The following is a 14,589-nucleotide window of genomic DNA, read 5'->3' on the forward strand; positions in this document are numbered from 1 at the left end:
AAATTTGAAGAGTCGTAAGTTTTAAGCTGTTGATTTTGGTCAAATCTTGTGATTTCAAATTGTCCAAAAGTTCTTTGGTAGTTTTTAATATCCATATCTGATTCACAACACTTCTTGAATATATTGTTGCATAATACTCTTGAATTTTTTCCTTCACTTCTGTCAATAGCTTAGTGAGGAGTAAAGAAAGAGCCTTGGTTCAATATTTATTGGAACCCGTTTTATTTGTAAGGATTCTTATAAAGTTTTGGAATCCAATATACTATATAAGTAAGTATATATATGGTATATAGTTCAAACTCATTTTGGTTCTTTTGGGATATTTCAGACTAGACTTTCTTGTGACTTAAAATATTAGGTATGTTTACATCATCACTTACTTAATATGTTGGGTGAATGAGGTTTGTATGAGAAACAAACGATTTATCTAACGGGCTACCCTGGCGGCTAAAAAAGCCTAATATTTGAAATATCCACAATGACAGATCAGCGCCTGCATTCTGGTGTTGAAGAATCGACAACTCCAAAACTAGGATTGACATAATTTTATTTTTTGATTCCTATGACTGAATACTGCTTTTAGAAGTTTAAAGTTAAATATATTTTTTATGAAATATGTTACCATATTTATACCCCATAACTGGAGATTTGGAGGCGTATAGTTTTTGTTTTTTAAACATTAATTTTAGTAATATATTCTGAATTGATAGTGCTTTATCTTTAAAATTTCACATGTGTTATATATTGCAAGACCTTTCTTTCAAGAACTAGTACTTTTTCACCTCATGAGGTAGAATTGAGACCTTGTTTTACTTTTCTTTTTTTTTTAAAAAAGGTGTCGTTGGACTTCTGGATAACTGTTAAACTATTGGTGCCATGGCTTTAAAATTTCACGTCTTTTTTTCTTTGAGACAAGAACTTTTTGGCTTTCAGAATTTTATGTTTAATTGACCTTAGAATTTCACGTACTTTCGAAAAAATTTTTTTAGTCATGAGCTGTAATGAGGAGACATCAGTGTTTAATCAAGCATTGAATTTCAATGAGTATGAATACAAACTGCAATAAGACACCATTCAAGGACCAAGCTATTGAAGCTCTCACTAGCCAATTTCCAAACAAAACCTTTGAAAATAGTCTAGTAAAGAGGTCTCTAAAGGTTTGGGAATAAAGGTTGACAGAGAAAATTCAGTTAAAAGAAACTAACTTTCCAGAGGGTTCATTTTTTTAACTAATTTATTTTCTCTACACAAGCCCCTGTGAATGAACTTTCCAGAGGATTCCGAAGTTTGAACTTTCGAAATGAACTATCTAGGGGATTTCGAAGATTGAATACGCCAAAGGTTGTTCTCAGCCACATACTGTTCATAGCCTGGGTACCACCTTCTTCCACTGTATTCTAAATCATTCCTAGATCCCCTTGATCTGTCCTGCTGCTTGTTTATCAGATAGTCTGTTCTATTGTTGTAATTTTGTGCTCCTCGAGGTCTATTTTCTCTGTATTCGTATTCACTTTTATAAACATCCTGCTTTCCCCTCGGGGTTCTTGGAATCATTTCCTCTCTGGAATTATATCTATCTTCGTACATATATGGACTTTGGAGTTCTCTTGCATTCCAGTTATCTTCATAGTTATTTCTCATTCTTTGTTCATTCACGTGTCTTCTTGGATTTCTATCATCTTGTGGTACTATATTTCCCATATAAACATCAAGTTGTCTGTTTTGGGACCTGTTCCCTCTTGCTTCATATTCACTTATGTTGGTTTTAGATTGTCTTTGTTGAAACCGCATCTCTCTTTTTTTATTTCCTGATCTATAAGCATCAAACTGCCTGTCCGATAATTTCTCATCACTTTGACCATAATACCTGCTCTGGGCACTTTGATTCGCGTTTACAAACTCTTTTTCTTTATTTCCTGATCTATAAGCATCAAACTGCCTGCCCGCTAACCTCTCTTCACTTTGGCCATTATACCTGCTCTGGGCTCCTTGGTTCACCTTCACAAACTCTTTGTCTGTTACGCCGTTTCCTGCTGCATAAGGATCCCGTTGTCTGCTGGGAACTCTGTTCACCACAGCATACCTTCCGTTTGTGTTCGGACCTGAATTTATATTTGACGGTATATTTTCCATGGCCATATTCCGTGTTGCATTGGCACTGTCCAGCAGGTCCTAAAACATACAGGAAAAATTAACATTTTTTTTTTCTTTTTTTCAATAAAGTTGTGTACTAAAACACAATTAATTATTGTATGCTCCAATACATTATTTCAATAAACTAATGGTATTATACTGATGAAAATTCCAATATTAAACCCACATACACCTTTGATAATAAATTTATGTCCTTTTCAAAATTTAAAATAATAGTACATTTGTTTGATACTGCTTGACTTTGAGTGGAAAGTTTTATTTAATGAAAAAAATTTTCTCTGATCAAATACTTTAAGATTTCAAATGAATTATTTCTTATTCTTTGGCATTAAAATTACATATTACCGTAGTATGTTTAGAGAAGAGAAAATGCTTGAATTGTCGATCATTTGTTGTGGTCTTCTGTGATTTACTGCGGCACGAACATACAATAATCACTATCAAAATGATGATTACCAGTGCTCCTCCAGCAGATGCACAGCTTATGATTATTATTTCTGGAAAAAAAATATTTAGTAAACTAATTTTCAATTCCCTTTGAATGCAAATATTTATTTCACAATCAGATTTCAATCGCCAGAATTTCATAGGAAGTTTTTTATGAAATAAACGTCCAGAATTATGGTCCGCATTAAGAAGCATGTGGACCAATGTGAGGCAAGAAATATAACTCTAGACATAACACCAACCACACATGCACCATTAAGGTTAATACCTAAGCATAAAACTGACAAGAAATATTCCACTATAGAAATGTTCTTTACTATTTTTTACTCATTTAATCTTCTCGCTCATCAATTTTATTACAAACAAAAATTTCATTTTATGCCACGCTATGAAATGATACCGTTTTCTGTTAATCCACTGTCATCTTTGAGGTTGTCTTGACGATAGCATGGGCCATTTGTTGGGCAGATATAGCTAGCATCGATAACAGCGTTTGGGTCTGTTCTACCATCAATCGACACTAAAAATACAAAGACAGATGCATTTCAAAATTTCTGAAAGAACTTATTCAGCATTAATCACAAATGATTTGAATGGGATGTTGTATTTTCATGTTGCATTTTCTTTTCTTTTTTCATTTTGCATTTAAGAATTTTAATTGATGATATGGCTGCATAATGAAAACCCTTTAATTACCCTGCTTGTTGGAGGTATCTATATAAGAAACAGATAAGGCGTTGACGTCATTTCCGTTGTAGGTTAAGTTGGTTTTTCCCTCAGATACGTCTTTCATAACGTTCACGACATCAAGTAACATTGCAGGCGAATCATCCACGTATATGTTATAGTCCACAATCAAGGATCCTTTGCTTATTTCCAAATAAAAAAGGCATGTAAAATTTGAGATTTTGGATTTTATAAGATGTCTTGATTATCAATATCAAGTATCAGAAATCTCAATGAAATTCACATTCTTCAGATTCTTGCAATACCTTAGTGAGTTAATTTCAATTTTCAGACTTTCTTTCAATGTGTCCATGTACAACTTTGTTAGCTGTAAATAAAATGATTGTTATCAAGTAAATTGTATATATGTTGACTTTAAATGGAAATAAATTATATACAAAAGCACTGCATGTATTTGTTTAGCCTGGTTTACTTACTGCAGTCCTTGTATCGTTGACCACTTTTGCTTTACTGCCTTCAATCGAGAGATCCCTCGTCTCATTTACGTTCAAATGAAGCTGAAAATTCATTCTCCTTTGCGTTGTTGGAGCAGATGTGGTTCCTCTTGTTGTTGTTAAAGCGGATGTTGATGATGATGATGTCGGTGAGGTTGTCGATGAAGATGTAACTTCCTTTGTCGTGGTAGGGGCAGTTTGTGTTGTTGATGATATTGGGTTTGTTGTACTTGTTGTCAATGCTGTCGTTGTCTTTGCATATGTTGTTGATGATGGTGCACTACTTGTTGTTATAGATGCAGTTGAACTGGCTGTCGATGATGCTGTTGTACTTAATGGCGATGTTGTGGTTGTTGATGAAATACTTGTTGTCGGTAAAGTTGTACTTGTTGTTTGCGATGCTGTACTAGTTTGCACTGAGGACGAACTTATTGATATACTTGTTTTCGATAATGTTGTACCCATTTTCGTTGAAGTCATACTAGTTGTTGTCGGCGTTGTTGTACTTGTTGTCGGTAATGCTGTACTTGTTGTTGGTGAAGCTGATCTTGTTGTCGATGGAGCTGTACTTGTTGTCGGTGGTGTTGTACTTGTTGTCGATGAAGTTGTACTTGTTGTCGATGATGCTGTGCTTGTTGTCGGTAGAACTGTACTTGTTGTCGGTGATGTTAAGCTTATTGCACTTGTTGACGAAGAGACTGTACCTGTCTGTGATGAATCTGTTGTTCCTGATTCTTCAAATGTAGAACCTGTTGGCGGTGATGTCGTACTCGTACTCGTTACCGGAAATGTTGCTGTAGTTGTTGTTAATGATGTACTTGTTGACATCGATATTGTACTTGTTGTTAGTGATGTTACTGAATTAGTACTTGGTGAGAATGTGCTAGCCGTTGATGGCATGGATGTTGTTTCTGCTGAGTTTGTTGTTTGTTGTGATATTTCTGTTGTAGGTGATTGTTTCGTTGTAGACACTGTAGCTAAGTTTGCGGTAGTTGATAATATAGAAGATGTGATGGAGGAATCTGTCGTTGTTGTCGTGTCTAGAGAGGATGTTGTTGTGTTTGATGTCTTGATAGTACATATCAGTATTATTAACACAATCCAGGCAGTTCTAGTTTCTATTCCAAAATTGACAGCCTAGCAAGAAAAGATAAAGATAATTTTTAAAAATATCAATTTTATAATGATATAATTAACATATCAATTTTAAAATGTTATACTAATTAATAATTAATAGAGAACATGTGTTTGGATTCTCATAATAACTATTTATACATTCTTCTTGATCTCCCATGGTGTCAATTGCGCCCCATTATTAGCAGACTTATTTGTCCAAAATCTTATACGTGAAAGGAAAAAAAAAACACTTGCTGTGGCCTTCAACTCAACATTTAGATACAAGATAGGTTATTACCATTCTTATGTCGATTTCTAAATCGAGGTAAGATATTGACAAACAAGTTGATAAAGCAAGAATATCAGCAGTCTCGTTAAAAGTCACCACTTCGTAATTTCTATTGTCGATAGAATGACCTTGTCAGCAAATACAATTTTTCATTAAGTCAAATACTGACTGACGTTTTTCATACTAATTGTTAGGCCATTATTTACACACTAAGCTGTTGACGATTTTTTTCGCTATTTTCCGATCATGACAAGGAGCACATGGCGGAGGATGCTCACTCCTCCATGGCACCTGATTCCATCTCTGATATTTTGGAGGTCCATGAATGCTTGCTCCAATTCTCTATTGTTTAAAGGACTTTTGAGCTTGAAAACTTGGGTCATTCATCAAAAATATGACGAGGAGGGTTTTTGTCGCTGAACTGAATCACTACACATAAACTATTGACATTTTACACGTTTGAGATGACTTCAAAGTGAAAACGATGAGCAGATCACCGAAGGATACTCATTTGATTTATGGATTCTACAAAAATAAGTTCATGTACCCCTGCTATTCAAACAATGACATGTCTTTCTCTACAATAACATTAATTAGATCATGTAGATTTGTTGATTTGGTGATTTGCATGATTAAAAATTTTGGCAGGCTTTTATTCGGGATCTTGATTAAGCTCACACCTTCCGTGTTAACTTTAAATATTTCTTTACTGGGAATAAATGTTTTCGTTTGATTAACTCATTTAAGGCGTGCTTTGGAATGTGCCACTGGGACATTGTTCAATTTCCTGTAAAAATTTCTTTTAATTGAGCATAAAACATATAAAAGCTGTATTTATGTCTACTACATGTTCACAAGTTGTTTACTGAAATTAGTTATATACTAGTATATTACTTGCATTATTCTTTAATTTATGATTTATTTGTTTTTTAAACTTTTCTTTATAAAAATTGTTATATTTTTTGGCATTGATGTACATGGAAAATATCAGTAGCTCAGTTATATTTGTGTCAATATTTGGAAGCCACCTCCTATACGTCTACCTTTCTAATCATATTCCTAAAGAGAAGTAATATGTGATTTATTTCCTCAGCGTTCTAGTATTCCAATATAATAGTGAATGTCTGTAATCTAGGGCATTTGCAGCATGCTTTGTTCCTTGTACAACACCTGAACAGGTACAGTGCATTTGGAGGATCATATAATACACTGATATTTTTATGCCTATTTCTCTTTTGGGTCCAGGTCAAGCAGGGCTATTTTCATGGACTGGAAACTTCTTTCCACCGCATCTACCCGATGACCTGGGACATTTTTAAGTGAAAGAGTGTAATTCAAATCAGTGGTCACATAAAAGACCATTCAAACTCAGTGACCTAGAAACCTATAATCTGTACCAAATAGTAGGTTTTAGGGGATTTCCTATCAATATCTCCATCTCTGCCATCTGTCATACATTCATGCAATTAACATTAATTGTTCTTATTAATTACCATTATTATATTTTAAGTCGATACAGTGTCATTTCAAATTTTATTTTCATGACGGATTCCAGATCCTTATATTTAAATCGCCATGTATTGTTCAGTAAATGGCTTTCATCGTTCATATATATTTAAACGTCATTGAAAACAAAAGCTAATATCTTTCTATTGTGTACGTACTTATGACTGTAAGTTCAACAGAAAAAGAAAAACATGTTATTAAACCACATAAAATTCTTCTTGCATGAATATATTTTAACTTCTTTTTTATTGTATATAACCTCCTCCCTCACCTCTTATTTTATAGAATCTGGAACTAGATGGTCTTTATCAACATTCGAAGGATGTTGCACACTATTACATTTACTGTGGCACCCAAAATCTCGCTCTGACTAGCAACAGATTTACCCCTTTAAAACATCAACACTTATCGCCTGTGAAGACGATTTGCATTTAATTATTTTGACACAGGTATGGGTATCTGAAATGCAAATTAAAATGCAAAACAATTACCTTAGAGTTACATGTACCCATTGAAGTTTTCTGGGAGAGGGATATGTGTTCCACAGCCATCGTGTCACATTTCATGTAGAAGAATCTCTAAATAACACATAATCCACAGATTTTTGTCATTTTTTCTTTAAATTCATCACACCCAGCTATGTAGCTTTTTGTCAAGGAAGTTCTCTTCTCATTTAAAATCAATGCTTTTACATTTAAATAATACAGCGCCGTAAAAAGCGTTCTGGTCGAAGAGTTTATTCGCCTTTCAAAGGCTTCAAAACAAGACTTTATGGGTGGGTTACATTTTAGATCACAATGTTATCAGAAAAGACGAAAAATTATCGCATTACTAAAATGTAAATAGGGTTAATATACATAGCAGAAAAAATGAGTTTGCATGTAAATTATCCAAAAAGTTAAATGAAATTATTAAACTGGATAAAATTAGAAAGAAAAACCTGGTGGCACATAAATAATAATATTTTTCTTACTGATAATTCCGATAAACAAAATGTATCTGCAGCTATGACTTTGGATGAATTATTTTTTGCTGAAGGACTCTTATTAAGCAATTTTTTCGTCATTGAATTTATATAGATCAATAGTACCGAGCAATCATCCCTAGAATTTTTTCAATAAAAATATTATACTGATACACAGAAATCACAATCGGTCACTGTATATTCAGCCCCGTAGTACATATGTAAACATGCAAAGGGGATGGGGGGATTTTTCCTGAGAATAGTTTTTTTATGTTTCACAGTGTCATTTGAATGTGCTCCCTCCATTTTTTGTTGTTGAAGGGTCAAGCACGTTCAGCTTTCAGCATTTAATTAAGGAATGAATTCAATAGCTACCAAAATTACACCGAATAACCAGGGATGGGGCGGTTTATAACCACAATCCTATTTTAAACCGCAAAACGGTTTATATTAAAGCGAAAATGTTCCAAACTAGATTAATATACCCGTAGATTAAGTAGATATTAAAATTAATCATTATAATTTAATATTCCATAAACAGACTATCAAAGTATGATTTCTACACTTAATAAGTGCTGAGAATAAGACAAATTTCTCTTTCAAAAATTCTTCAAATTAGCAATGTCAAGGGTTGATACGTTTTTGACATGTCATTGCAATGTAATAGTTTATTCGTCAATATTCTGCTTTCTGATTTGTAGAATACTATTTTCCATTGCAACTTTGCGTGAGTCTGCGATATAATGGTTACTCTGACGATTAACTGTAAGTGGACATAAACCTGCCATATGTATTTATAGGAGATACATGCAGGTCTCAAATAAGTCACACATCCAACACAGCTGTGGTGCAGAAAATCACAAATCAGTCAAAACACTATAATAAATAACTGTCCGAAGTTCAAGTGACGAATAAACTACTCACATTCCTAGCACACTCATTACTATTATCTTATAAGATAATAATATGGGTTGAAAAAAATATTTGGAGATAACAAACAGTATTCAAGTTCAAATTTCCATGTAAACAATACAAATCAGGAGCAGAGCAAACACAGACAACTAAAACACCAGAGGTGGGATCAGGTGCCATGGAGGAGTGAGCATTCCCTGCATACCGGTCACACCTGCCAGGCAAAGTGGTTTTTCAATTGGTAGTCACCAATGATTACCTCTCTTCTATTCTCATAGAAAGTATTCTGTGTCATTATTAGTCTGCAAATGCGCAAATTCTATTTACACTACTCTCTGTGAAAGAGCTAAAAAAAGATGAACATTTTGTATAAACATAAAAATTTATTGAATGTCACATCAAAAGATGATTGATATTATAAAAGCATTAAACAAATCGTTGTAAATGTTCTCCTTTCCTAACTACAGTGTTTAACAGTTTTTTAGATTTGTCCTTTTCTTGGCACTCAGTAATGTATGGCAAGAAAAACAGCATGTTTCCCTCCTCTGGTAAAATCTGGAGAAAGTCCTTCACAGTCAGGACATCTGTTAGGTGTTTTAGTATGCCTGGAAATAAAGTAAAATATATAATTAATAATATTTTCAGCCTATTCTAAAATACAGTAAAACACAGTTATACCAAAAACGGTTATAAAGAACTTATGATTACAGTGAAGTGGTTTTTATTCCCTGCACTGTGACTTTATGTTATAAACTTGATGGATCTAACAAATGATGCTTATAAAAGCAAAATCCTCCTTTCCTAGTACTTCTATTAATATAAGCGTTTTTTATCTACCATTTCATTAGCTTTTTCTTTTACAATTTTGATCATAAAAATAACTGTCAAGTTTTTTTCCATGACATAAAAAATACAGGAGGGAATTTCTATATTACTTTATCTTTCCAATATACATTTAACAAGACTGGATTTTTTTTACCTTGAAATGATTTAAAATAAATTTCTGCATTCTCATCTGGATTTTCAGCTTGGAGTTTGTTCATCTGTACAACTTCATTCAAAAAATTACTCCACTAAAGAAATAGAAAAATGTTATCTGTCTTAAATTCAAGTTGATTCTAGTTAAGAGCAAATATTTTTTTTATCAATCACTGGCTTAAATTAAGCATGAAGTAATGCATTTTTTCTGCTAAAAAATTGAGAAATCAGACATTTATATGGTCATTTTTTAGCTCACCTGAGCCGAAGGCTCAAGTGAGCTTTTCTGATCACATTTTGTCCGTCGTCCGTCCGTCTGTCTGTCCGTCTGTAAACTTTTCACATTTTCGACTTCTTCTCAAGAACCACTGGGCCAATTTTGACCAAACTTGGTACAAAGCATCCTTGGGTGAAGGGGAATTCAAATTGTTAAAATTAAGGGACATATCCCCTCGCAAGGGGAGATAATCAAGAAAAGGCAAAAATAGGGTTGGGTCATTAAAAAATCTTCTCAAGAACCACTGGGCCAGTAAAGCTGAATCTTATGTGGAAGCATCTTGGGGTAGTGTACATTCTAAATTGTTCACATCATGACCCCTGGGGGAAGGGCGGGGCCACAATGGGGAATCAAAGTTTTACATAGAAATATATAGGAAAAATCTTTGAAAATCTTCTTCTCAAGAACCACTGGGCCAGAAAAGCTGAAACTTATGTGGAAGCATCCTGGTATAGTGTAGATTCTAAATTGTTCACATCATGACCCCTAGGGGAAGGGCGAGGCCACAATGGGGAATCAAAGTTTTATATAGAAATATATAGGAAAAATCTTTGAAAATCTTCTTCTCAAGAACCACTGGGCCAGAAAAGCTGAAACTTATGTGGAAGCATCCTGGTATAGTGTAGATTCTAAATTGTTCAAATCATGACCCCCGGGGGAAGGGCGGGGCCACAATGGGGAATCAAAGTTTTACATAGAAATATATAGGAAAAATCTTTGAAAATCTTCTTCTCAAGAACCACTGGGCCAGAAAAGCTGAAACTTATGTGGAAGCATTGGTATAATGTAGATTCTAAATTGTTCAAATCATGACCCCCGGGGGAAGGGCGGGGCCACAATGGGGAATCAAACTTTTATATAGAAATATATAGGAAAAATCTTTGAAAATCTTCTTCTCAAGAACCACTGGGCCAGAAAAGCTGAAACTTATGTGGAAGCATCCTGGTATAGTGTAGATTCTAAATTGTTCAAATCATGACCCCCGGGGGAAGGGCGGGGCCACAATGGGGAATCAAAGTTTTACATAGAAATATATAGGAAAAATCTTTGAAAATCTTCTTCTCAAGAACCACTGGGCCAGAAAAGCTGAAACTTATGTGGAAGCATCCTGGTATAATGTAGATTCTAAATTGTTCAAATAATGACCCCCCGGGGGAAGGGCGGGGCCACAATGGGGAATCAAAGTTTTACATAGAAATATATAGGAAAAATCTTTGAAAATCTTCTTCTCAAGAACCACTGGGCCAGAAAAAGTGAAGCTTATGTGGAAGCATTCTGGGGTAGTGTAAATTCTAAATTATAGGAATCATGACCCCCAGGGGAAGGGCGGGGCCATTATAGGGAATCAAAGTTTCACACAGAAATATATAGGAAAAATCTTTGAAAATCTTCTTCTCAGGAACCACTGCGCCAAAAAAGCTGAAACATATGTGCCCATGGAAGGATCATGGGGTAGTGTAGATTTCAAAATGTCTAAATTATGATCAGTGGGGTAGGGTGGGGATGCATTATGTATAACAAGGGGGAAATCTGGTAAAGAACAGAATGGTCAAAGCTTCTCAGGTGAGCGATGTGGCCCATGGGCCTCTTGTTTTTTTTTCATTAAAGGCAATTAGGAGGTAACTTCTACAATCTTCTTAGTTCTTAAAAAGGTTTCCATGTGATGTACAATTCTTAATATTACTGCCATATTATTTGATAAGATTCACTTGTAAATACAGTAAGTAGCCAACTTTGTTTAAATATGAAATAAGCCCCTGGGCTAAAACACTCACCAAACCGGGATCTGCCTCCAGTACAGATGTACTAAAACTAAGGAGGACAGTTGGATACCTTTCCACCATGACCTTGAAGGTTTCTGTGACCTCTGACCTGATTTTACACAGAACCCAGATAGCGTCCCTGCCCTGTAGGGAGGGGGAGGTCTTGAGGAGATCTAGAACTTTGTCCATCACAGCCCCACTGCAGGAGGGGGAGCAAAGCATACTCTGGAAATAGAGAAAAAAGAGGTCATGTGTATACAGAGAATATATGATTATATATTGTATGTGTGTATTTGAACTGAGAATTAATATTGAGGAAAAACAGAAATGCTAAAAGGTATACATGTACAAGAGCAAAACACAACTAATATGGCAAATATCAGACATTCATCATACATGCATATTTTAAATTCATTTACTGGTTTAATGTTCAATCTTTATCTCCTTAGGTTTATACTGAAGAATAAATTGTGTTAGTCATATTAGTAACAATTCAACTGAACTGTTTGTATCATTGTTATTTTTAATCAACCTTTACTTCCAACAACTTGAAATTTTATATGTTCATAGAAAATATACAATTAAGGTTGTTGTACCTGTAGTTTAAGGAGGTCCTCATGACACAGAGCACATGGACAGCTCTCCTGTTTACTGACAGCTGGGGCTGTGGTGTTATTCTTCCTTACTGTGGTAGGACTGGACTGTCTGAGATATAGACAAGGCTGCTTTAAGGCATATAACCCTTTAAAGGGAGGTAACTCATCCAACCAGGAATATCTCTGGCCAAAGTATCCTGTTGTTTTGTTCTAAATAGAGAATTACTTAAAATGTGGTAGCATCATTTATATGTAAATTGAAATGCTCTGTTTAGTTTCCATGCAAAGAGTTAAGTCTTTGATGTAACAACAAAAATGTCAAATTATTAGATATCATGTCACTTTAGGCCAAGCAAAAAATGAAGTTGGTTCTCAGGCCATCTTCTTGAAAATCAAATGAGGCAGGCAGGTTTTTTTAAATTTTTTTTAATTTTATTTTCAAGATTATTTTATATTGCTGCGGCAAATCGCATTATTTCATTTAACATTCAAAAATAGTCATTCATCTTTTTGTACTTTTTCATTCTTTTCATTTCACAAGTTATGTTTCTGTTTAGAAAGGCCAGGGCTTCTTTAATTTCATTATAATTAGTAGACTGGGTAAGTACGTCTGACACGATCAACTTTCTGCACATTGTCAATTCTTCCACAGCAGTAACAAACATCAGGACACCTGAGAATCTTTTGTCATATTGTTCTTTACCAGATTTCCCCCTTGTAATACATATGTGACCCCGCCCAACCCCAATGATCATAATTTACACAATTTGAAATCTACACTACCCAGGGTGCTTCCACATCAGTTTCAGCTTTTCTGGCCCAGTGGTTCTTGAGAAAAAGATTTTCAAAGATTTTTCCTAAATATTTCTATGTAAAACTTTGATTCCCCATTGTGGCCCCGCCCTACCCCCCGGGGTCATGATATAAAATTCCCCATTGTGGCCCCACCCTAGCCCCAGGGGTCATGATTCGAACAATTTAGAATCTACACTACCCCAGGGTGCTTCCACATAAGTTTCAGCTTTTCTAACCCAGTGGTTCTTGAGAAGAAGATTTTCAAAGATTTTTCCTATATATTTCTATGTAAAACATTGATCGGCCATTTTGGCCCCGCCCTACCCCCCGGGGTCATGATTTGAACAATTTAGAATCTACACTACACCAGGGAGCTTCCACATCAGTTTCAGCTATTCTGGTCCGGTGGTTCTTAACAAGATTTTCAAAGATTTTTCCAATATATTTCTATGTAAAACTTTGATTCACCATTGTGGCCCAACCCTAGCTCCGGGGTTCATGATTTGAACAATTTAGAATCTACACTACACCAGGATGCTTCCACATAAGTTTCAGCTTTTCTGGCCCAGTGGGTCTTGAGAAGAAGATTTTCAAAGATTTTTCCTATATATTTCTATGTAAAACATTGATTCCCCATTGTGGCCCCGCCCTACCCCCCGGGGTCATGATTTGAACAATTTAGAATCTACACTACCCCAGGGTGCTTCCACATCAGTTTCAGCTTTTCTGGCCCAGTGGTTCTTGAGAAGAAGATTTTCAAACATTTTTCCTATATATTTCTATGTAAAACTTTGATTCACCATTGTGGCCCCGCCCAACCCCACGTGGTCATGATTTGAACAATTTAGAATCTACACTATCCCAGGGTGCTTCCACATAAGTTTCAGCCTTATTGGCCCAATGGTTCTTGAGAAGAAGATTTTTTAATTACCCCACCCTATTTTTGTCTTTTCTTGATTATCTCCCCTTGTGAGGAGACTTGGCCCTTCATTTTAACAATTTAAATTCCCCTTCAACCAAGGATGCTTTGTACCAAGTTTGGTCAAAATTGGCCCAGGGATTCTTGAGAAGAAGTTGAAAATGTGAAAAGTTTACAGACGGACGGACAGACAGACAGCTAGACAGACGGACGGACGACGGACAAAATGTGATCAGAAAAGCTCACTTGAGCCTTCGGCTAAGGTGAGCTAAAAAGGAACAATACTTAAAATAGGGAATCTAAAATGGATTCGAGCAGGACAAGTTCTTTCTCATGAAAAGCTTGCTCAAGAAACAACTTATGCATGGAGCCTTGGTAAAATCTGAAGCTTTGAGATTCTGTAATATAATTCACATCCATATAAATAATATATTTAGCTTGAGCCTCACTGATTTTGTTCATATACAGAATCTTGTCAAAAATTAACATGCTCATTATTTCTGATTTTATCATCTTTTCAATAGAGTTCAGAAAGGCCCTGATACTGTTTTTTCGTATGGAAATTTAAAGGACATTATGTTTTTGACTTCATTTTGCTCTGAACAGTATCTGTTTTTTAAACTAGATTAAATTTATATTAAATTCCAAACAAACTGATATTTTCATTGATACTGTCTGAGAGCATCACCCTG

At 35.0% G+C, this 14,589-nt stretch overlaps 2 protein-coding genes across 2 annotated transcripts in view; both read right to left on the bottom strand.

The window, feature by feature from the left end:
• Positions 1–1,250: 1,250 nt before the first annotated feature.
• On the bottom strand, positions 1,251–7,453 carry LOC134246561 (uncharacterized). Its single transcript, XM_062728951.1, has 7 exons — positions 7,185–7,453; positions 3,765–4,919; positions 3,594–3,655; positions 3,298–3,470; positions 3,002–3,121; positions 2,500–2,651; positions 1,251–2,172 (listed from the first exon to the last, which is right to left on the bottom strand). The coding sequence occupies exons 1-7, from the start codon at positions 7,257–7,259 to the stop codon at positions 1,306–1,308; spliced, it is 2,604 nt and encodes an 867-aa protein (XP_062584935.1). The 5' UTR covers positions 7,260–7,453; the 3' UTR covers positions 1,251–1,305.
• Positions 7,454–8,967: 1,514 nt separating this feature from the next.
• Positions 8,968–14,589, bottom strand: part of LOC134246563 (BLOC-2 complex member HPS3-like) — a 17,699-nt gene continuing 12,077 nt past the window's right edge. Inside the window, exons 17-20 of the mRNA XM_062728952.1 lie at positions 12,184–12,393; positions 11,600–11,812; positions 9,549–9,642; positions 8,968–9,174 (exon numbers count right to left, since the gene is read on the bottom strand). Coding sequence (XP_062584936.1) covers positions 8,996–9,174; positions 9,549–9,642; positions 11,600–11,812; positions 12,184–12,393 — 696 coding nt within the window. The 3' untranslated portion in view covers positions 8,968–8,995. The remainder of the gene's footprint in view (positions 9,175–9,548; positions 9,643–11,599; positions 11,813–12,183; positions 12,394–14,589) is intronic.

The sequence above is a fragment of the Saccostrea cucullata genome, unplaced genomic scaffold, assembly GCF_032062105.1.
Source record: "Saccostrea cucullata isolate Sc308-1 unplaced genomic scaffold, CSIRO_AGI_Scuc_v1 ctg29, whole genome shotgun sequence".
Classification (NCBI taxonomy): domain Eukaryota; kingdom Metazoa; phylum Mollusca; class Bivalvia; order Ostreida; family Ostreidae; genus Saccostrea; species Saccostrea cuccullata.

What these genes read in the sequence shown, in the direction of transcription:
- LOC134246561 (XM_062728951.1), bottom strand. Translation starts at nt 7,259, where the DNA reads ATGAAATGTGACACGATGGCTGTGGAACACATATCCCTCTCCCAGAAA. An exon ending in CAGTGGATTAACAGAAAACG is followed by an intron (nt 2,652 to 3,001) that starts GTATCATTTCAT and finishes TTTTTTTTCCAG; the next exon opens with AAATAATAATCATAAGCTGT. An exon ending in TCTTCTCTAAACATACTACG is followed by an intron (nt 2,173 to 2,499) that starts GTAATATGTAAT and finishes TGTATGTTTTAG; the next exon opens with GACCTGCTGGACAGTGCCAA.